Here is a 25233-nt window from a genome sequence, read left to right on the forward strand (position 1 = left end):
TAAAAACTCTAAAATCTCAATTCTATAGCAGGCAGATATGGAAAAATGCAGTTGTGATTCTCTCCCATGGTGGGGGGTTAAAAATCGGCTAAGAAGAACATAACCTACAATGGCAATCTTTTCAACAAGAGACTTGATCACATGATTATGTGTGCTACTGGGACTCACAGCAAAATACATGAAATTCGGGAGGGAAATGTGTGTTTGCATACTATGCTGTTGGTAACAGTTTTTCCTTCAAGCGGGAAATCAGCTTGAACGTCTCCTCTGCCTCAACCTGCTGACGGATGTCATACCTCGATGCTCTATCTGGGTGGAATCTTAGCACGGCTTGTTTGTAAGCTGCATTTACCTGTGGCAAGCATTAATATTTGGTAAGAAACCAATACTGAAACCAAAACACCAAACAAAGTAAATCAAAAGGTTGGTCTACAGCATAAATTCGAAACAAAGTAAACAAAAATATACAACCATTAAGGGAGTTACTGATACTCTGGCTATGTATGACGCTTGATGCACAGGCACTTAAAAAGGGTACATGTGCGTGTATAAACCCAAATTAAACCGAATAATTGTGAAACACTGTCATTAAATTACAGTATAAAATCCAGGTTGGTTGACAATTCTAACCTCTGATTCGTGGGCACTTGTTTTTTGAATAAGACCATTGGATATCATTTATCTCTAACTGTTCAACAAAACGTTCAGTCATCTAATATTTCGATAACCAAATAAGAGTACTTTGGTTCGCGACACATCTAAATTGTTGCCATAATTTGGACGGTTTAGTTTGACTTATTGTATGCCACATAAACAAACTTTGAGTAATTTCTAACTGCCTGTGTATCATCCATCACACTGCCAGAGTATCATAGTATTCCTCCAACCATTATCAGAAAACCAATAGAACGTACACAAAAATGTACAGTTAATATCATGTCAAATTTTAATACATTAATACAAGATTATAAACAAATTAGGATAAACAACATCACTATGTGATCATATTAAATTGGAACACTTTTTATTGCATTACAATGGTTATTCTCTATCACCCCAAAGATCCCATTTTTTATTGCTGATTGAAATTATCAGAAGCATTATGAAAGGGAACACTAGAAACTTCTTAAATTGAAGGGGGAAAAAACTGAAATTGTGGAAGGATTGATGCCTAACCCTTTAAATAAAACTATCCACTTGAGTAGCTCCACTAATTATATCGATATTGATGATAGGATAACCTTTAGGCTTGTCAGCCAGGAACATTGACAAAGAATAATACTCAATACTGAAAAGCCAATAGCTTCACCAAAGAAACTGGAATACCAGTCCTCCATTGAATGCTTGCAAGCAGAATGCATCTTCAGCATGCCTGCCAAACCACAGGCTAGAGCTCACCTAGTATGCAGTGCAACCCTATTTGACTTGGCTGCCAACTACAAGGCAGGCAAGTCTAGCTGCATTGTTCTCAAAATATAGGGACTAAAGCAGAGAGGGAAAAGCTACTGCAGAAGAGTTGCCGCGGTTGACCCATTGAATAATCCAGACTCACGCAGAAACAATGTCATCAATTGTACAACAGTGAGGCCCTAGTTTCAAAATTCATGCTTAATCATCATCATAAAGGGGTGTGTGGGGGGGGGAAGAAAAAAGTTTAGGCAGAAAATATGTAAAAGCAGGAGCTCTGCATGAAAGAAAGGAACTAAACCACTATGGGTATCGGAGTATATTAAGTATATAGCTACATTATTTGATTGTGGTTCGTGTGGGTGAATTTTGCAGTGACAGGAGAAAGCCATCATTTTCTATAGTTCCCCATCCTATCAAATCTCGTGTCTAATGGAATGGATGGCATCATGTGTCCGTCAGTGGTTCCTCAGTCAGAACCCATTACCAGCCCAAGGCCTCCCAAGAGCCACCAATTCTTTTGGTTGAGCTTAAGCAAGCATTTATTCATACTTCTCTACACTCAACAGTGACTGTTCATATCATATGATAGTGTGATGCAACCAGTTTCATCATCAAATTCACAAACTTGGACTTCGACGCAAAGCTCAAGCAGCTCAGTTGTCAAAGAATCTTGGGGAGCCTTGTGGAGGCGAAAGGTTACTTTAACCAGTTTTGCAACTGGTCGTCCCCTTGTAGTCCTTATAACCTCCTTTCATCATCCTACTACCTTTCAGATGATTAACTAAGAGAGTAATCACAGGGCTTACCCCCACCGGACCTTACTCTTCCACCTTCAGGGGTATCTGATGACCTCAAATCCTTGTTTACTGACAGCACAAGGCCTGTTCCCACAAGACAAGGCTAGCCATTTAAGGCAGTCTCCTCCCCTACTTCACCGGAAGAAATAAGTACCAAAATTTAAGGACATTAGGGTTTGGTCCCATCTTGGGGAGTCTTGTGTGTGTCCGTTTTTCTTTTTAATCAAAAGCCAGGGTACATGACCAGCAATTATTTGCATTGTGTATTTGGTAAGACATTGTTACCAAATTCATAGAGATATTGGAAGAGAAAGATAGTTTTTGTCTAATGCATTAAGAATGATATACTACAGGTTTCACAACCTTGAGATATGCCTTTCCAAGTTCTAATTTAGTCAGATTTGTACCTGTAGAAATGTAAAGCCCTTTACTCCCAGAACTACCCTAAAACAGGAATTCTAGAAAGCCATCTAAAGGCTTTCTATGAAAAAAATTCTCTAAATCCCCTGTTAAAATTTTCAACAGCTCCCTTCATGTCTCCTTTTGCCAAATTGAACCAGTAAAACACAAAAACAGTACTCTTTTCAAGGCCTCAGTTGTGACTGTTTTCAGGCCATTTTGCAGCCTGTATACAGTCCATCGAATGCACCAATTTGGGGTCTTACTGAAGAGCATCATATAGAGATTTAGAGAGAGTGTGTGTGAACTATGCTAATTCCTGTACAACCAGGTCCTTCCCCCAACATGCCAGTTGTTCAGGAGATTCGTACCATGCAAATGGTAGGCCTCACTGTTAAGTCGGCTGGCACAAAAATCAGCATGTCTGCTCATCAGGTGATTCATACTTGTATGCCGAGTCATACTTTCAGTTGTCTATTGATTTAGACGTTGTAAACCACCTCCACCATGGCACCGCCCCTATGTGTGGAACATCTAATCCATGCATGAAGTGGGCCCACCATGAAGATGATCTGATGCAAAAATCATGCTAGTCAATTCATCAGGTGGACTAACCCTTAAAGAATGGTCGGACTATAAAATGTTTGCCAAAGCTCCAGTCAACATTCACATCTGACAAACCCAATGACTCGAAGAGCCTGAATTTAGAATTCGAACATCTGCATGGTGAAGCCAACCCCATGCACAGATCAGATGGTGCATTTGCATAACAGCTTGGTACATGTGACATGTGTAAAGATGTGTGTGAAGAGGAGCATGTGGCTAGTCATTCATCAGACAGGGCACCCATGAACAAAAACCTTGTCATCAAATATATATATATATATAGATATATATATATATATATATATATATAGATATATATATATATATATATATCCCAAAGCTCCACATTCAACAGTTATGTGCAGCCCAACTGATGAGCTGAACAGCCTGATTTAAGAATTCCATCGTCTGCATGGTGAGGGCCATCATATTCACAGACCAGATTTCATATGCACCTCTACCAGTTTGACACATGTACCATGTAAAGGTACATGTGGAGAGGAAACCATGGGGCTAGCAAACATTCAGTTACTGAATCCATCCAAAAAATTGTGCACCAAGATATTGCCTTCTAAAGTGATCCTAGAGACTCCATGTAAACATAGCATCATGCCAAATGCTTTTTGGATCACATCATCACAGGAAATATCACATAGTGAATAGTGAAATAATCAGCACACCCAAGTCCAATAATCAGCCCAACTATGTGATTAACTTCCTTGAGTTAGCAGAGAGATGCCAACATGCACACCAGTTTGCAAGTTTACCCAACCTAGGTGATTAGCACTTGAACCAACCAATTCATCAGACATTTAGAGGGAACAAAAAGCATTTAATCAGGTTATAAGGGTGTCAATATGGCAAGCAAGCCAGCAAGCTCAAAATCGGTGGTGTTGGTGGTGGTGGTAAAATCTGTTGATTAGGTCATGATGATTATGGCAGTGGTGAAATTTGTTGATTAGATCATGATGATGATGATGCATATTAGTAGTGGTAGTATAGCCCACCCCCATTAGTTGTGGTAAGGCTAAGATGACAATAATGATTAGTAGTGGTAGTATATGTGTGTGTGTGTGTGTGTGTGTGTGTGTGTAGAAATTTCTTTATGGCCTGGGTTCATATTAGGCTCAGGATAGTATTTACAGGTCGTGACAAGCCAACCCTGATGAGGCCCGTGTTGTTGACATCTTGATAACCATATCAGGTTATTTATTTTAACTTCAATTTAAAAATTGAAAAAAAAAAAATAATAATAATAATAATAATCTAAATCCCCAAGAGACAATACAAAATGCATGCAACTCACATCACGTGACATGGGATGGTTGCCCCCTCCAACAGGGATGCCTAAACCACGGAGTAGAGAAGCCATATCTCTGTACTTCAGCTCCAATTTATCTAGTTCCTTCCGAACTTCAACACGAAGCTGCTCTTTCAAGTTTATAGTTTCCTCATCCTGAAATTGGTATCGTTATACAGTTTCAATGACACTTCATAAAATGTAAAAACCAAATCATGCTAAAGTGGACGGACAAATAAGGTAATTGCAGGGGACTTGTGTGCTTGAGATGAAAAGGGGCATCACCACATATATGCCAATGTGGCACACATGTCCAAGTTCCAGGCCATACATCAGGTAAGGCCCACCATGAGATGGACTTAAAAAAGCAGTTTCAGAGAGCCACTCGCTGGGTACGACTCACCCCAACCTGTTCCGTTTTGGCCCTGTTTCAGACTTTCAGTTTGTTGACTCGCCATTGCCCACTAAAAATGAGACAATTAGGATGGGTCAACTTGGTTTCAAATGATATTTAGAACCATGTATCACAAACATGACCAGACCAAAATCAGGCCATTCCATGAATTAGATAGGCCACGTGTACACTGAGTATGACCACTGATCACTTTCTCTAACTGCCCATTTTTCTCATACATGTGACTCCCACCAGATGAGTGGACCAAATCGAAATTTAGGACAGGCATGTTAACAGTTGGATCCACATGATGAGTGGCCAGGATCTCACACGTGGGGGTGGCACCCCTTCTCTGCATAGGAAAAAACAATAAGAAAATGGAATAATGTAGATGAAAGAAAAACTAGAAGAGATCATAAGAAGGGGTGGCAGCATCCAGACAGGCTAGATTCAGGCCACGGTCAGTTAACCTATTCGAACCTGTAAAACAGGCCAGGCCTAGTGGAATTATTCACCAAACCTGGAATCCGGGCATGGGCTTGGGCCTGGACACAATCTCTGGGAGGGCCTAAATAGTAAATGATATCGAACTTGGCCCCCAGCCTCATGCCTCCATTAATTGGCCTAAAAATCCAGCCTGAGGCGCAACCGATTGTTCTAGAAGTAGGCCCAAGCCCAGTTTGTGGGAAGTCCAGCCTGGAATCCAACATGCCAGCCCAACACATTGCCTGAAAATTGGAAGAAGAGCATCTCCAGACCTTTTTTTGGCTTTCCCTAACTTCTTCTAGACGTAGCTTTTGCCTTCTCTCCATGTCTAGTAAGCGCAGATTTTCGGCCTTCCTTTTCTTTCGCAACCTCTGAGCTTCTTCTGCCTGCAAATGAATAAACATAAGTTATGTCCGAGAAAAGGTGGAGCTAAAAGCATTAACATTGATATTCTCATTTTACACATGCAGAGTTCTTTCAACACTTCACCAATCTGGAAACCTGCAACTTGGAAAATTGAGCTAGACATGATGCTCCTACTTTAATAGTTAAACATTGTATTGGTAGACATTCTGAAGGTGTAAAGTAATAAAAACCGGCTATAAAGGAATGGGGTAGATACCCTGCATGCTCCCATCTGTACATGAGTATAACCACTAGCTAACGAGCACATCAAGCAAATCCAATATCTAATACATAAACCTAAAAAGCATTAAAAAAATAAAAGAAAGAGAAAACAAAACAATCATGACCATCCTACTAATGTATGTTAAACAGCACCAACCATTGATCCGATGATGATCAATGGTGGACCATCTACATGGACAGCATGCAGTGCACACTCAGTTTGAGAGAGGGCCTATCAGGAGCAATGAGAGAGATGATAGAGAAGGGAAGAGAGTAGAGATTGCAGTGGGGTGGAATATGTGAGATGTTTGGGTCTGTAACCCTAGCACATTCTCTACTTTTATCATGCCCAAAACATGTACATACCGTGTGGGGTTCTTGGGCCCTTCCATCTGAGTTGGGCCTAAGCCCATTACAGTTATTCATCTACTGTCCTTCATATTTATTCAACTCTTACATACCATGTATTCAACTATGTACCCTTTTACTTCCAACACCCCCTCAAGCTAGAGCATCTTATACTAATGATGCCCAGCTTGCAACAAGGGCTAACATAATCTAATCTAATAAAGAAATATTTTAACAATGTATAAGAAATTATCAAGTACCTTTGAAACAGGTCATGAATAAGATCCTGATATATGCCTATGGGGGGGCATAATTTGGTGATCCAAACCATTATCTGATGGCCTTCACTGCAGATGAGAGATTCTCCAAAAAAAGAATTTTCTATATTGAAGTTCCTAGCCTTCTGATCTTTTGTCCTTTTCTGTGCATTGCTTTATTTTATTTTTTTCCTTAACCATTTATCTGTAAGCTAGGTCTTTGGATTTAGAAAACAGTCGAGGTACCCCATCCATGGCACACCCACCAGATCAACAGTACCGATCACACGACAAGGGTCCAGGCATCCAGTTGCATATAATGCCACATCAGCACACTGTTGGTGCATCAGGACCCATATATTATGTCCTGCTAGGCACAAACATTTAACCAGTATATTTATCCCAGACATGCATTCTGCATATTTACAACAATAATATAATAAAGGTTATGGCACTTATAGGTGATCCACAATGGCCTCTTTGACAAATTCTCAATATCAAAGGAGAGACAAGATCCAGACTCTTCTATTGACTATTGAAGAGACAGATTCTAATCTCTAACAAATTCTCAATAAAAATATAATGAAATCAAAGTGGGCCTAAATGAACATACTCCAAACACCTGTTGGCCACAATGAACATACTCAATCCAAGTATAGCAGGAAAATAAAGAACTAAAGGGAGAGGACAATTGTGAGTCTCACCACACAACTTACGGGGCTGCTTGGATTCAGGAAACTTCTATCAGCATGGACAGCTTATCAGTGGTTTGTCAAACACATTTATGCATGGGAACCTAGGAAAGTAAGGGAATTTTGTCCCCAAAATATGACTGTTCACAGGGATTGCATGTCTTTGCAAAATAGGTGGAATAACAACGGGGATGGCTTGTCCCTAGGTGGAACAACAATCATAACAATTGAGAGAAATTGAAAGATTCAAATTGTGAATGATAAGATCCACCCAAGAATTATAGAATTCAATAAAGGGTTTTTGGACAATGGGATTTGAGCATGAGTTTCAGACCATTTTCCGTAAGGGCCTGTTTGGATTGTGAGAAAAGAAAAGAACAATGCTTTCCTTGTTTGGACCTTTTATTGTTTGGATGGCAAAGGAAATAGTGGGATTCCACTTAGCAATCATTAGCTTTTTCAATAGTCAAATTATTATGCACAAGATATGAGGTGACCATTGTAAGAAGAATATGAGATTTCCACTTGCTATCCAAACAAGATCCCCAAAAATGGATCCATGGGAATCCATCATTGAACAATGATTAGTCTTTTCTTTTCTCACGATCCAAACAGGCCCAAGATCTTATTTTAAGATTTTCAAAACAATGTATACAGCATCACAATCATATGTCATGAACGACCCTTAACTCAGTAAGTATTCCAGAGGAACCCATGCATTCAAGTAGATGATAGGCCTGCCAAGCCTTGTAAAAATTCTACAAGATCTAAGACAGTGATCAGCCACATCGTCGCAAGCCAAGAATCAATATTGATACCTCAATTCATCAACAATTCACAATGTAGTCTCTTTCTCTTCAAAACCTCTTATGTTCTTCCTATCGCATGCCTTTGAAAGTGGAATTGAACATAAAGGCCTATCTAATAAGGACATTTGAGCAACATGCCATAGGAGGGCTGAGCCAGTCTCCTTATGGCTAGACGACCATTACATGGGGCCCACTTGGCCCAATTCACACTCCTAAACACAGTGAAGACTCACATGCATGTTCGTGCATCTTTAAAGACCCCACACTGGGAAGATGCACGTGGGTTGCATATAGGACCTTGATGGACATGTCGGACCCTTGGATTTGAGTGAACAAGATGACCGGACCGTTGGATCAAAATCATCAGACATCTTCATTACGGACCCCCATGGGCCGCGAAATAGTTTAGTTGTTTACTTTATTTACATGCTTCATTATTTTTGCTATAGCTTATATTTGTGTTGAGATTAGGGACTTAGGAATTACTTCTAATTCATTAAGCATCTTTATATTGAGAATCTTATCTAAGAGCGTCTTTTTGTAAAAGGTCTTTTCTAAGACTATAAAGGGTTGGACGTCCCCACCATAGCCAATATGCATGTTATGAATGAAAGAGATGTCTCTCATTTTGCTTTAAGATTGAGCGAAATTTCATCTTGTGATTGGATTGGTGGTGCAAAAACACGGGAAGCAATTCCCTAGTTATCTTTTCTACTTTTCTCTCTCCTCAACAAGGTATCATCTTCTCTCATCTTCGTCTTTTCTTCCTTCTTCATCTCTTCTGTGTTTCTACTTTCTTCTTCTTTTAAATATTCATTTTTCTTCTTTTTGCAACCCCTTAATCCATCCAACCCTAAACCCCTAAAACCCTAACCCTAAATCTATAAAACTCTAATCTTAATTTTCCCAAAATCCTAACCCTAAAATTCCCAAATTCCAAAATCCCTTGTCCAAATCATAAATCCCTAATTCCCACAACCTGAAACCTATATTGCCAATTCTAGAAACCCGAAGCCCTAAAACTCTTAGCTCAAAATCTGAAAGCCTAACCCAAAACCTCGACCCTAATCTTCCAAACCTTAATTCCTCTAAGCCTAGATAACCCCAAACCTATTTCCCACATTCTCTACCCTTTAAACAGCCCTAACACGTCAAAACTCTTACAAGACACATGATTTCCATTGAATTCAGATTTAATCATATGCTAGGATGGGAGTTCTATCTCCCTTAGGTCCTGGTTAATCAATACTTTATGAGATTAGCATTGTGGGACTGTCATAGGCTTAAATTTGGACATGTCGTGAATCTGAAATTTCTGAATTTACGATAAATTAGCTTTATTTTATCATTCCATTGCTCTAGTGAATCTGTCTTTTAATTTCATGGCATCGTATTAAGTTAGCTCATTCCGTCCTACATCACTATCACTTATTCTAAAGCAAAAAAGATGTAGGAGGGATCAAGAGAACCAAATCACTAGCAGGGGGGGAAAAAAAACACGGGCATAATAACCAAATATTAGAGGTATCTCATGTAGCCCAATGACAAAATGTACAGTCAAAGGAAGTAAAATATGTACAGTTCAAAACCGGAGAAACATCAAGATGTTTGAAGGATTTAATGTAACCCAATAACAAAACCTACAGTCAAAGGAAGCAAAATATGTGCATTTGAAAACAGAAAAGAATATCAAGATGCTTACTGCTTAGGTATGGGTAATGGGTATGGGCATGGATATCAGTTACGGGTACAGATCTAGGTTGCAGAAGAGCTTCACCTCCAGATCTCAAAAGTACAAGGACATGTTGACATCTAAAATATCTTTTTATTATTATTTTATTTTACATTCTTTTATTATTTCTTTATATTATTTTTCAGTTTAATTATTTTTTAATATAAGAATTACATGCATACGGGTGAGCTACAACCAAAACAGATCCAATGATGAAACCAATGTAGTGTAACATTCAACACATGGGACCCCAAGGTATTTGAAGGATCTAGGCAATCATGGTTGAAATGCAAGGCATGAAAGAAATTTAAAAGCCAAACCTGAATTTGTAACTGTCTCTGCCTAGATGCCCATTCTTCTTCTGTAGCACGCCTGTACTCATCAGTCTCCTTGTGCTTTTCCCTGTCACTAATTAGATTGTTCTGAACCCCTGATGTGTCATCCACGTCTCCAGTTGTAAGACTTCTTACAGTTACAGGTATTACATTACATGGTTGAGCACTGCACAAGGAGAGTTGCTGAAGAACCTGTTCTTGTTCACTCTGTAAACAGCTTGTCCCGCCATTAATCCGTGTTTCTTCATGTGGCCGACTGTTGCACAAAGATGGCTCTCCAGAAACTGCTTTCTCTTTGCCCTGAAAACTAACTCTTTCATGGTTAACATGTGCATGATGTTGTGACTGAGTGTTGCATGAAGAAGGTACCCCATGAACAGTCTCCTCTTTATCCTGTGAAACACTTCCATCATGAACCTGGGTTACATTGCGCAGTTTGCCAGTGCATGGACAAGGTTTGGAGGTTGATTCTTCTTTGGTCTGTAGACTAGCTTTGTCATGATTAACATGTGTGTCATGTGTGTCACTCTCAAATTGAGTGTTGGAAGAGGAATGCACTCCAGGAACCTGCTTTTCTTTGTCCAGAAAATCATCTCTTCCACAGCTAACCTGGTCAACAGTTTGATCAGAATCCGAAGCATGGTTTTTCCCTTCCGGTACAGAAGTGGCAGTGCAGGTAGATAGGTTCTCATTTTCACTGCTCACATTGCTTGAACTGGAATGATCTGATGCATCTTCGGATTGTTCTGCTTCAGTCTGAGTGGTCTCATGGGACTGATTTTTGTGGTTTGCATTAGATCCAGAATCGCTGGCCTGAACCTCACATCCAAATTGACCACTGTGAACATCCTCCTTCTTTTTCCTTAACGCAGCTTTTTCCCACTGTTCACGGATTTCTCCAGAAGAACCTTGCATAAGCTCACAATCAGAATTCTCACTTTCAGTATCAGATGAACTGCTCTCAAAGTCTGTAGCTAAACCAAAACGATGTCTGAATGGCCCTTTTCCAGGGCACATTCTACTGCACTTTGATAATTTGAAAGGGAAGTTTCTGTCTTGGTCGTATATCTGACAGTCATCACCATCTGATTCTTCAGAAAGATGAGATTGGTTAGAACCTGAGCGTGATTTCTGGCTTGAGGTGCCATCGCTTTGAAGGCCATCACCGTCTTCTTCATCATCAATACTGATTATAACCTTGGGAGGGCATTTATTATTTCTTCCTGATGCCCTAGAACCTCTCGTTCTCTGATGGGAAGACTCCGGAACATCTATCATAACTACATTACTGGATTTGCCTTGATCAACGTCGATGATAACCACATTATCAGATTTGCCTCTGTCCTTGTACCTTTCTAGGGTTCTCCTCCCAAACTGAGTTCTTGGTTGAGATTGACCCCTGGACATTCTTTTCCCCTTGTTTGCTGAGAATAAGAATTTTTTGAAGATGCAAAAAGATTATTTCATGCCATCATCAGCTCTTAAGAGGTTCTGCTTTGCTTCTTTTTTTTTTGGGTCCTAAATCCAAATTCCAACTTTTCACCACTTCATATTTTCGTACATATGGTTGTCAAGAAACACTGTCGGTGGCTTTTCTCTTTCCAATTTGCATACAATAATCTGAGGAATTAAAATAACTCAGGAGTAAGCCAGTTTTCGATCCTGCCAACTGAAAAGTAAAACATAAGAAAAATCATTAAAACACATTTGAAAGAGAAGAATTAAATGCTATCTGAAAACCTCATGAATATATATATATATATATATAGACACACACACACACACACACAGAGACAGAAAATTAACAAAAAGACATCACATGGCGACAAGAATTAGACTAAAGAATAATGAGAATCTGAGATATTACTATGCATAGCACGAACAGAGACAAATCTGACCGAAGGGTATTGAGAATTTGAGATAATAATGTACACAATACAAGAACAGCAACAAGTCCAAAAGAACTGCATGCTCCTAATGCCAAAGATCATTCAACTTAACACTATAAAATGTAGGGAATGTGAATGTGTGTGCAAATGTGTGTGCATGTATATTCTATTGTTGAATTCTTACAGAGCACTTGTGTGTGTGTGTGTGTGTCAATCAAGAGGGACACACACACACCCTTGAGTGGTTCTAAGTTGTTGGGAGTGGTGGGCAGTAGTGTCTGTGTGTGTGCATGTAGTTGAGAACATGCTTGGGTGGTCTCTAGTAGGCGTAGCTTCGAATGAATTTTTTTTAGCAAAATGGAAAGTACATCTTGACATTCAAGTGATATTGCAAGTTCCTCAATTATTCCAAGGGAAGTTGGTGTACCTGGAATAAGTGATAATCCAGGTTAGAAAATTACCAATGATAGATTTGATTGTATGAATTATTTTTCATGATCCTAATCAGCCTGTCTATTTATCAGAGATTGTAGGAATCTCCAATGCCGCATAATTTGCCTCTTCCTATATTTGATTGTTCCTCTCCACATCTAGTATTGAGTCCTCGACTATCCCTCCATTTTGTCAGCCTCTTGCTACTCAACAAACTGGTGGCCTTAAAACATATGTTCGTACTTCATAGGAAGAAATAAAGTAATTGTTTTCCTACCACGAGCCTTCTCCAATCAACTAATAGACTTAGGTATGACTTCTTTACCTAATCCTCCTGATCTTCCCATTGCTTTGCACAAAGAAAAGAGTTCATGTACTGCTCATTCCCTTGCCAATTTCATTTTATATAATTCTTTTTCACCATCATACTATGCATTCTTTTCCAATATCTCTCCTATCACAGTTCCTTCGAATGACCGTCAAGCTTTTTAGCTTCCTTAGCGAAAATATGCCATGCTAGAGGAGCTGCATGCCTTGGAAAAAAAATAAAATTTGAACTTGTTGCCTCATGGAAAAAAACAGTTGTCGGTTAGGGATGTAAATGGGTTTTCACTATCAAACATAAATCAAATGGAGAGGTCGATCTCTACAAAGCTCGTCTTATGACCAAAGGTTTTACTCAGACCTAGGGGGTGGGCTTCCACAAGACTTTTACGCCTGTCGCAAAACTTAATTTGGGTGGACTTTAACAAAACTTTTTCCCCTATAGAAAAACTTAATTCTGTGCACGTGTTACTCTCCCTAGGTGCCAATTTATCATGGCCTCTTCATCAACTCAATATCAAGAATGCCTTTGATGGGGACATCATGCACACGCCTCCTCTACGCACGTATTTGAGGAGGCAGGCCCCACTTTCGATTTGGATCAACAACGACATCTTTAGAGGACCCCATAAGTAGGGGGCTGCGTTATGGAGCATTGGAGTGGACTCAATCATCACATAGATCCTACCATCGGATCTCATGATTGTGGCCCACTACTTTAGATGATTTATGATTTTCAGTTTTAATTATTTTTATTATTAGAAACATCATGAACAGCTTTGATTGCTTAGATTAGTCATTTTATTTATCTTAGTTTTGGTATTAGTACGCGCACATAGCGCAATGGTAGTTTTGTCTTTTTGGAGTTAGGGTTTTCTTATAAACAAAGCAATCCCATGTATGGACTCTCATGATATTATGAATATAAAAAAAAAAAAATTTCATGCATTTCTCCCGCTCTCACATTGAGTTGAAGGATCAAATTGAGTGCGAAGCTCTCCCGTCCTTGAAGGGTTAACTACCGTGGTGCGAAGCCACACCCGCTCCAAATCATCCCCATCTTCTTCCGCATCTCATCCATTATCTTCAACACCCCATTCACCATCAGATTCACCAATTTTTGCATTAAAATCCTCTCCTACAATGGTGCACAAGAAGGTTTTCAGATTCTAATGCATCTACGGGGCTGAAACTTCGATGGAGTACTATGCACGAACCAAGTGCCAGATCGAAGTAATTTTTGGTATGGAAACAACCCACCCCTGGCCGATCCTAACCTAGGAGTCATTTTTCAATTTTGTGGGCCTCACACACGTACGGACGTCCAGTCACACACGTGCATCCAGGCCAACCTGCTGTCCAGCGTGCGTGGCCCATCCCAGGTCCTCTTTTCCCCTCTGTTTCTTTCCCTTTTTTTGGCTTAAAACCTCCCCATAGGATCCCCCATTAATCATCTACCTAAACCCCCCTTAGATCTATCCCTAATATTCACTCCTAAACATGATCAACATGTGGTACAACGGAATTGTGAAATCTGGAAATTGCTAAATCAGTCCCTGTACCCTCGAATACCTTGATCAATCCCTAACCGTCATCTAGAAAACCTCCTAATCCGAAATCCATAACCCAAAAGGGTCCCAAATCTCAGTTTTCCACAATTTTCAAACCCTAGATTTTCTCATAAATTAAAACTTAGTGAATCTCTTGAGTCGGGAACAATCCTATGCAAGAATGGGTGATTCTTTCACTGCTTTGGGTTCGTTTGGCTTATAATTTTATTCAATCCAGCCCTAATGGTTGTGTAGGCTTGGACCCCCATAGATTCCCCTTCTTGAATGTTTGATAGTATGTAGGGTGTGGAATTTTGTGACTGTTTAATATTGGCATAATCACAAACTTGATTTCTTGCACTCCATGGTTAATTTCATGTCCTGCATCAGCCTTTTTCCATGGGGACTTGCATTAAGTGTAAATGGCACCTCCTCCGAATTTCCTACCAACTGTTGGGAGTGATTCTATTTGTAAGCTCCGTAATGCAAGCCCACTTAGGCCCAACAATGATGTAGGTTCATAACCCACCGTAAGGCCCAACAATGATGTAGGTTCATAACCCACCGTAAGGCCCAAAATGTGTTGATTTTTTTACTATTTATTTATAGATTTTGGGAGCCTAATCAAGGATTGTAATTTACTATTTTTGGGAGAAATAGGGGTTGATTTAAAGATGTGATTGAAGAAATGAGGCTGATTTAGAGATGTAATTAGGAATTTCTATATTTTCTTTTATTATTGTTGGGTTTTTATCATCTTAGATAGATTAGATTGGTTTGAAGTCAACTACAATTGATTTGAAATCAATCTCTTGGTTAGAGGATTTCTCATTAGGGATTCAGTTAGAGTTTGGGGGGGTATAGAAAGTAGTGATTCAAAATTTTTCTGTGTTAGTTCTTTTCTTAAGCATTGTAAGAAAAGTTTGATATTAATAAAGTTATTTCTCTCTCTCTACTCAAATATGCTTGTGAGTGTAAATCTTGTCTACTTTGCGATTCGGTGTCGATATATAAGTGACTCAATAACTAGTTTACACCACTCCGCAAAGCCATTTCCAATCTCAAGCAATCATGATGTAGGATGGATGGCCTAGCCTAGAATAGTGAAATGAGATCATCAACGGATTAACTAGAATAATTTAAAGCATAAAATAATGCTAATCAATCACAAGCTAAATGAATTCAAGTATTTAACTATGCTCATATTCAAGACTAAATCACAACCCATTAGTTAGATCTTATAAAACATGATTAGATAGGACCTACGGAAGGTAAGACTTCTATCTAACATAGGAATTGATCTATTTCTAAAGGAAATCTCTTAGTTTGTTAAAAGGTTTAAGAACTAGGGTTTTGGGATTTGGAAAAAAAAAAAAAGGGATTTTTGCGAAATAAGGGAATTTTGAAGAAATTAGGGTTTGAGATTTTAGGAATTTAGGGAACTATGGCTGGGATTTGGGATTAGGGTTTGAATAGGGGAAACAAAAGACCTGTGTGTGCGACAGACAGTCATACAAGTCTATCCGTATGGACATAGTGGTACGGCCAAAGATGGCCATACAATTGTACAGTCAGGGGGATTGGGCCGGGCGAGGTTTAGGCTGGGTTAGGTTGAGGGTGTAAGGATTGGAGACAGGAGAACAAAAATGGGGGTAGAGTTTGTTTGTTGATGGAGAAGATAAGAAAATTAGAGAGAGAGAGAGAGAGAGAGAGAGAGAGAGAAGTGAATGAATACCTTTTGATTGAAGAGAATGAGAGAAATGGATAACTTGGATTCACTCCATGAAATCACACCAAATAACTCCAATCACAAGAGGTTTTACTTCATCACAAAGTGGAGAGAAAGAGGAACTTTATTTCATATGCTCAATAATGAGCTAAGGTGAAGACGTCTAAGCCTTATATAGTCTCAAGAAAGACTTTTTACAAAAAGACACTCTCAAATAAAAAGTTTTACATAAAGACGCTCAATAAAATAAAATTTGTTCCTAAAAATCCATAAACTCAGCAAAAATACAAGCTAAACCAAAAAATAACAAACATGTAAAAAACTAAATAAACTAAACTATTTTGTGACCCGCGATCAAGATATCCAATGACAATGATCCAACAATCGAAATGGTCCAACTAAATAGCTCACATGCATCTTCCCAATGTGGGGCCTTCAAATATCTATAATCATGCATGTGTGGGGTCTTCAATGGGCTAGACACTCAAATTGGGCCCACGGGGCCCCATGTATGCATCACCTAACCATAAAAAACGGAAGCTCTCCTCCTCTGGTATACTCTAACTAGTGCTCGAATGTCCTCATCAACTCCCTACAAGCCTGGTTCGACTGCTTTCGATATGCATTAATGAGTTTGGATATTCACAAAGTTGTGTTGACCGTACTCTATTCTTCAAACATGTTAGTGGTCTCTCTATTATTATTGTATATGTGGATGACATCACTGTCACTGGTGATGAAAATGAAGCTATCAAGTTATTGAAGACATTCCTCATTAGAGAATTTGATATTAAAAGATCTTAGGTCTCTTCGATACTTTTTGGGGATTGAAGTTGTAGGATCTCCACGTCATATTTTCATTTTCTTTTTGGAAAAAAAAAAAAGCTTTAATCTTCTCTGTGATTGTGGTCTTCTCTATGCTAAGCATATAGACACTCCTATTGAACAAAACTGCCGACTTCAGCTTGATGGTAGTGATCCTTTGCCTGATGTTGGATTGTATTAGCGCCTTGTCGACAAACTCCTCTATTTGACTATTTCTCATCCTAAAATTACATGTGCAGTTAGTATAGTCGGTTGATTTGTATGTGCTCCCCACAAGAATCACTTGGATGTCGTTTACCATATTTTGAAGTATCTCAAAAGTTCACCTAGACGAGGAATTCCTTATACATCACATGGTCATCTTCATGTTGAGGCCTATAGTAATGCAACTGGGTTGGCTCTCCTTCTTATCATCAATCTACTTCCGATTATTGCACTTTGGTTTGTGGGAATCTAGTGACATGGAAAAGCAAAAAACAATCCGTTGTAGCCCACACCAATGCTGAAGTGGAGTATTGGGGCTCATGGTGTATGTGAGCTACTTTGGTTGAAGACCCTTTTTACTAAATCAAGCCTCCCAATTTCTTCTCCCATGACGCTACACAGTGATAATCTTACGACTATTCACATCTCCTCTTACCTAGTTTATTATGAGCGGACCAAACATATTGAGGTTGATTGTCATTTTCTCTAAGAGAAAGTAGCTTCTAGGAATGTTTGCAAGTCAAATGATCAACTCGCCGATTTTCTAACTAAGGGCATTGGTCATCACCATCTTCTTCGCCTATATTCCAAGTTGGGCATGATTGATATCCATGCTCCAGCTTGGGGGGTGGGGGTGTAAAGTGTGTGAATGTGTATTCTCATATTAATATGTGTCTTCGTGTTAGTTAAGATGATCTAACACAAGTATTTCATTTCTCTAAAAAGTCCTCTCTCTCTCTCTCTCTCTCTCTCTCTCTCTCTCTCTCTCTCTCTCTCTCTAACTCTCTTCATGCATAGAATCCAAAGAACTACCATACCTAGGCATGTTCCTAACAGAAATTTTTTCCGAAGTCAAGCAAAAACTTACAACAAAAGGCAAAATTAGTCTATAGACATGGATGTCAATTCGATTCCTCCCATGAGATCTTTTTTCTTCTTCTTTTTTTCTTTTCTTCTTCTTCTTCTTCTTCTTCTTCTTTTTGGCTAAGTAATATAAACTTCTATTGAAAGAAGAAAGGAAAACAAAGAAGTGGGCCAAGGAGACAAGAGGCACATCATTGCCCAAAACCAACAAATACAAAGCCAAAATGCTTATCCCATATCACAAGACTGTTAGAAGCCCAGACAGAAACAAAGAGCACAACCCAATTAGCACCATTCTTAACAGCCTAAGCCCCAGACCAAAACAAAGAGTACAACCCAAATAGTACCATTCTTAACAACCTAAGGATAAGTAGACAGGAAGAGTGTATTATTAAAAGCTTGCTGTTTGTACAATGACTTCTTTCTTTTACTCCACTTCTGGCACATGTAATGGGAGAAGCAAATCATGCGCGGAAATGAATGCTAGCGTATCCTCAATAGATGATGGCATCTATGATGGCCACAGCTTTTTTTACATGTTTGGAGTGACTGGAAGGCTGCTGGTGTTAGCATATATGCATCATAAGATGACATGCAACCTGCAATTGTTTCAAATAATGTGTGCATGACTATTTGGTATCTATCATAGTTCTAAAACTTGCTGACTCGAACAAAAATAGCATTTTCCTTGTAATAGGGCTCTAATTGTTCCCAGGTTATAAATATGTCACTTATGGCACATATCACCTTTTTTTTTAATTGAATACTAAGAAAAGTTGAGAAGTTGATTCTCTTTGCATGAATTGCAATGGTGGCATGTGTTGCCTCTTGAACCCTTGTATGTGTTACTCATTCAAACTAGTACATAGATCTCAGTTTTGTATCAATTTATTTTGATATAGTTACATTATTTTGGTCTCCGAACGAATCACCCTCCAAAATTGCTATTTAAAACTGTGGTTGGGACTACTACTAGGCTACTTTGGATGACCTCATTATTGGTTTCATCCTTCCTAATCTTCCCATGCATCCAGCTTAGTATCCTCATCTATGCAACACTACATCTTTGCCTGTGCTACCTTCTAACCATCCAACACTATGCCCCATAACACATAGTTGGTCGAACAGGTCACAGAGTTTCATTTGTAAATAAATCCTTAAAAAATAATTAAAAAATTATTTCCATGGAAAACTAGTTTCCCAAAAATAAACAATAACAACAATGGGGGTGACAGGTCACTTTGACTAGTTTTGCAACTAGCTGCCCGGCTCATAGCCCTCGTGGCCCTCCTTTCACCATCCTACTACTTTCAGATGATTACTAGAAAGGTAATTCATTGGACTTACCCCCACTAGACCCTACCCCTCCACCTTCAAGGGAATCTGACGACCTCAATCCTCGGTTTCCAACAGCTTATTGCCCAATTCCAGAAGATGAGGTTAGCCATTTAAGGTAGTCTCCTCCCCTACTTCACCGGAGGAAGTAGGTACTAAAGTTTGAGGACATTTTGGTTTGGTCCCAATGATAACAACAATGAAACTTTTTTTTTTAAGGTAGTTTTTAAATAATAATTTTAAAAAATAGCACTTAGCGACATCTAGGAGCATTGGATACACAGCACAATTTCCAAACAGTTTCATGTCCTTCTACATAGATTCTGACCCTTCAATTTTCAATCCTAGCCCAACCAATTTTCATATTCCAAACCCAAACTCAATCCGAGACAACCCAAATTTCTAGATTTGGCTAATGCAACTTGTTCCAAACCATTCATATGAAGATCCACACTGCAGATGACCAAAGGCCATTTTAGATTGAACTGAGTTGGGTTGCATATGCATAATCAGATTAGGTCGGTTCAAGTTACGACTCAACCTAAACCCGGCACATTTAAATCAAGTTATAAAAAATCCAACCAAACATAACCCAACCCCAGTGCCTCCAGTTCAAATTGAGGCTAGCCCCAGTTGCTACTCTAAGAACCTAACACTTACAGAGAAGGTTCTGCAGCCAAGGAGAAAATGAACATACTACTAACTTAATCAACACGAACCAGTACCTGAATCTATGGTACTCAGCTCCAAAAAAAAAAAAAAAAAAAAAACTAGAGAATCAATCAGATACTTGGAAAAGAGTAGGTATATAAGAGATTCCCCTTGTCCAGTACCTGATAAACATATATTCTGTGATTTTTAACTCAATACAAAGATGAGCCTGAAGCAACTGATTCTCTCTACTCTCTCTAGCTAAATGCTAAAGTTAGCTAAAACTCACCTGTAATATTGTTTAAGGTATTTTAACATAGTTATTATTATAACAAGCGACAAATACTTCAAAACCCATCTGGGGAATTCCCAATTTTGAAGATCCGGCAAAACTAATAGTTGCTACTCCCAATACCCACACACGTACCAGCACTGAGATAACATGGCCTTGAATAGCCGAAGACCAGAAAACTCAAACAGGAGTGTTTTCCAATTAATCACCAATTCAAACAGACCGAAATCATCCAAACCAGAATGAGTTGTACCGGTTTTGATCTCCAGGCAAGTCGCACTCCAGAAAGCTATTTAGAACCATGATTCAACAGCAACTGGAGGGAAAAAATAAAAAATAAAAAATCTCTCCACCCATAAAGGATGTTGATTTAGAACCCTAATTCCAACTAACCCAAAAGCTTTCTAATTAAAACGGCCATGAAAACATGGAATCCAACCACCCATTTTTTTTAAAGCATCCAAATTTTCTCTCTCTCTACCCAATAAGAAGCTTAGACTTCTACCCTAATTCCAAAGAAAACTCTTCCCAAAACATCCAAAAACCCGAAACCCACATAACTAAAACCGCGTCTATAAAGAAACTAAATACCAAAATCCCTGAATTCAGAGAAAATCCCTCCGAAACACTAACAACAAGACACGAAATCTCTACAATTAGAAGCGCCCATACCTCCAATGAATCGCCCTTCGCTTCCATTCGAAAGATGCGAATTATGAGTTGGAAACACAAACCCTCAACATGAGAAATAGAATTCAAGGAAATCTTGAAACTAGCAGAATTTTAGGTCAAGAGATAGAGAGAGGGAATGAAATAGAGATGAAATCAAAATCTGAAAAAATAATAATAATAATAATAATTCTCAAAATCGAGAATCCAATCGAACTGTGAGAAGAAAAAATCAGAGAGAGAGAGAGAGGAGACTGACCTGAGACGAGAAGAAAATCTAGGAATTTCGAAATTCGCTGGCTCGCGTTCGACGACTCGGAAAAAAATCGGTGTGGGAGTTCCGTTTCTTTGAGAGAGAGAGAGGGGCATTTTTCTTTTAGCCTGCGAGGATTGGCTAGATTCCAGAGTTATTTAGTACCATTTTTTAAAATGGTGGTGACTCTTCCTCTTTACATATGTAAATTACGTACATCCTATCCAGACCATTCAAATTATGGATCCCACTTCAATAGACTGAAAACTCTAAAAATTTCCTGATAAAAATTTATCTATGCATTTTTTTTGCTTAAATTATAGAATTATTTAAATCTGAGGGAAATAGATCAAACGTCTGTGTTATCTTTATAATAAAAAATTCATTATCCTTTCTAGATATTTGGACGGTCTGGATTTTCGGTATAATCATTCCAATTGTATGGTTAAAGAGTCACCACCATTTTTAAACGGTGTAAAACTAGCATAATTTCGTGCACGAGAGGGGAAGATTACTAACGTATGTGACAGGAGTCCGTGTTTTTACATACACGAGTTTGCGTGTGGGTCCGTACGGTTGGGTAATCCAAGCCGTTGGTAAGTTGTCTCCCACCGTAGATGAATTGTTTTAGAGGATGTATGTTAAAAGGTAGATCTCATACTTTCTATTTTTGGCCTATAGAGATACGGTTGAGAAAAAAGGACAACCGTCCGTGTTAAACCAAAATGCTTTGAATTTAGCGGCTGGGATTATTCAATTGGGTAGAGATTTTACGTATGTTCAATCCACGGTAGGACTCAAGAGATCAATGGTCTGGATCAATAAAAGGTAGGACCCACTTATCAGAATTGAGAACCTCTGCATGATGTACGATTACGAATATGCGGTCCGTAGATCATGAAATTCGTTTTATTTCCTTTTCTGGTAAACTATCGTACAATCCCTCTGATATTTCCTGGAAGCTTTCCAATCATACACCCGTGTTGGAAACCTGCCCATACACACGTGCCAATTTGGTACACGTGTGTAATATCTGAACTTTAGAAATGTTTGAAAATCATGCTTAGACCTATGTCCAAAAAATTCAGGCCGTTTTACTTCTCAGCTGGGCCACTCCATGTACAAAATAAACTGACGGCTAAATCAGATTTTTCTAGCCGTCCATTTATATTGTATGCTGTGTTCCTCATGAGGTGTAAATGGTCTACGCCCACATATATAAGGAGCGTATCTCGATCATGGAACATATGAATAATCACACGTGTTAAAACTTGGCACGTGCTTTCGTGCAGATGAGCAGAGCTCCCACACGCACGTAGGCTCAGCAAAGCTTTTGAATTTTTTTTCCTCGATATATATGACTCGCACGTGCCGGCCTCTCCCGCCCCGGACTCGGATTCGGTAGTGATTCCTACAGTACCGGGCTCGGTACGGGTCGTGCTGCAAAAAGCTCCGTGGGCCCTACTATGATCTATAAATTTTATCCACACCGTCCATCCATTTTTAAAGATAATTTTAGGTAATTATCCAAAAAATTATGCAAATAAAATTCTTATATAGACCACACCATAGGAAACAGTTACGATTAAACTCCCACCATTAAAAACTTCTTGGGGACCACAAGAGTTTTGGATCAAACTAATATTTGCCTTTTTCCCTCCATCCATGTATTTTTGACCTAATTAACAGGTTATACAGCAAATAAACATTGTAGCAGACCCTAGTAAGTTTTTAATGGGAGGTGCTCAATCACCACTATTTCTTATGGTGTGGTCCAATTAACACATATATATTCCTAATTTTTTGTCCCATGCTCTAAATTTATATTTAAAAATTTATGGACGGAATGGATAAAATAAATATATTATTTTGGGGCCCACATAGTTTTCCCATTACAGACCAGTACAAACCTGAGGGAAAGGAATTGGACGGAAACAAAACCGCATTTTCCTTCCCGGCATTTTCAAAATTGGAACGAAAAACCGTTTTGAAAGAACGGTTGCAATCTCGTTGCAGTGGAGACCACAGATCTGTGATCCGGACCGTTAATCTGATTGTCCCCACCGTGGATGGTAACTATACGAAAATCATTCACCATCAAACCTTCAATTTCTTTCACAGGGGAATTATTTGATACTTTTGGAGAGTTGTGATGGTTCACACGCCCGCATTCAGAAAATGTAACTTTGGATATAAATGACTCAATTGAAACCGTCCAAATAGTGGGACACACCGTTTTATTAGGATCGAGTGGACATTTTTTGAGTTCTGATTGATCGGTGTATGTTTGTTGAGTTCTGACGACTGAAGCTTTTTTTCATTTTAATCATGACCGTCGATCATTCAAACAGTCAATTTTAATATTAATTTTTTATCTGTCACCTATCTAAGTTTGGACCCATGATTTGGATGGTTGGATTTGAATTACATACATTATACGTGTAGAATTACCAAGCGCACGTGGTTGAACTACTGCACTGTACCAGAGTATCGAATTTTATTTTATTTTGGACGTGGATATTGTTGACTTTGAACCCTGAAGTTATTGGCGAGGAGGTCCCAAGTCCAATCGGTTGCACAGAAGTTATGGTACATCCAGATGATAATTTAAAAGGAATTTAGTATATGTGATAACTAACCCTTCAAATAGATTGATCCCACTATGGAGATCTACTAGCGCATAACTCAGCTATGTATACTTAAAAAGTGGGCCATTCATACAAAACAATTTCCAGCCACTAAGTCATAGAAAAATAATTAAGATCTCGTTAAACGAGTGGTCATTACTTTTTTTTTTCTCTAAAGTGATCCTCGTGATGGGACCAACATATTGGACGGATTGGATTTAGTGTACCCATGAAATATTAGAAGTTCCCCCTGATTGAACTGTAACTTATGGTCCAACCCGTTGAACCGGGAGATATCAGGCACAGCCGTACACGGGAATAGGGCTGAAAGTCGGGCGGGGCGGGGCGGGGCGGGGCGGGGCGGGGCTCAACCCTAAGCACAACCCAAGGTTCTTGTACCAACCCAACCCAACCCAGGGTTGGGAATTCTCAACCCAAGCCCAACCCAAGTGGGTTCGGTCGGGTTGGCCGAGTTGGTCGGGTAGATACATGCTAATATTTTAATGATTCCATTAGTTTATTATATTTCAATATAAATTTTATTTTTTATATTTATAATTTTATTAATCATATACGTACTTATTTATCGTAAAGAACTTCATTTATTCTAAACAAACAAATGAAAATACATGACAACTACGTATTTAAAAGTCATGTTGTGTATCACACAATCTATTTGGGAGAGAGAAATTCAACATTTCTTGTTAGCTTGAGTCATCGGAAATGATGTGGACCAATGAGACTCGACAGCATTGAAATTTCCTATTTCTTCAACACATACGATCTACACTCAATTATAATCTATAAGTAACTTTTATATTGATCGGGTTCGGGTCGGGTTGGGTCGGGCAACCCAAGACTTCAACCCGAGCCCAACCCAAGTTTTATCGGGTTGGTGTTTGTATAGCCCAAGGCTAAGATTGGACTTTATACATCCTGCCCAAGCCCAACCCAATGTCGGGTCAATCACAGGTCGGTCGAGTTCAACCCGCCCAACTTTCAGCCCTACACAGGATAAACCTAATTGAGTTGACTCAGCGGCTCGACTCAACCACAGGCTACTCGGCTTAAACTCAGCTCGGCTTGACTTGGCCCTCAAGTTTGATTGGCTAGATCAACTCAACTCAACTCGATTAGTACCTTGGGCCAACTCAAGCTAAGTTAGAGTTAAGATTGAGCAAGTTGAGTTTGAGATCGAGCATAAAAGATGAGTTCTTTAAATTTTAAGGTTTTTAATGTAAATAATTTATTTAAATATAAATATTTATATTAAGTCGGATTGATTCGAACCGAGTTAAGTTTTGAGCCGAGCTTAGTCTAGTTCAATTCGGCTCAAACTCAATTTCAAGCCCACTCACATCAAGCTTTTCGAAGCAGAGTCAAGAGAGTTATTCGAG

The 25233-nt window shown here is 39.0% G+C and overlaps 1 protein-coding gene across 2 annotated transcripts; it reads right to left on the bottom strand.

The window, feature by feature from the left end:
* LOC131219446 (uncharacterized) lies at nt 1–21354 on the bottom strand. Of its 2 annotated transcripts, none has more exons than XM_058214579.1 (5): nt 21216–21354; nt 10178–11861; nt 5665–5778; nt 4519–4668; nt 1–352 (listed from the first exon to the last, which is right to left on the bottom strand). In XM_058214579.1, exons 2-5 carry the CDS (start codon nt 11597–11599, stop codon nt 212–214), a joined length of 1827 nt encoding a protein of 608 aa, XP_058070562.1. In that variant the 5' UTR covers nt 11600–11861; nt 21216–21354; the 3' UTR covers nt 1–211. The 2 variants fall into 2 exon arrangements, with proteins under 2 accessions (XP_058070562.1, XP_058070563.1); XM_058214580.1 differs by having other exon boundaries at nt 10178–11812; nt 21216–21341.
* Nucleotides 21355–25233: the final 3879 nt, after the last annotated feature.

This window comes from Magnolia sinica, chromosome 11, assembly GCF_029962835.1.
Source record: "Magnolia sinica isolate HGM2019 chromosome 11, MsV1, whole genome shotgun sequence".
Taxonomy (NCBI): Eukaryota; Viridiplantae; Streptophyta; class Magnoliopsida; order Magnoliales; family Magnoliaceae; genus Magnolia; species Magnolia sinica.

What these genes read in the sequence shown, in the direction of transcription:
- LOC131219446 (XM_058214579.1), bottom strand. Translation starts at nt 11,599, where the DNA reads ATGTCCAGGGGTCAATCTCAACCAAGAACTCAGTTTGGGAGGAGAACC. An exon ending in TTAGGGAAAGCCAAAAAAAG is followed by an intron (nt 4,669 to 5,664) that starts GTCTGGAGATGC and finishes TACCAATTTCAG; the next exon opens with GATGAGGAAACTATAAACTT. An exon ending in ACCATCCCATGTCACGTGAT is followed by an intron (nt 353 to 4,518) that starts GTGAGTTGCATG and finishes TGCTTGCCACAG; the next exon opens with GTAAATGCAGCTTACAAACA.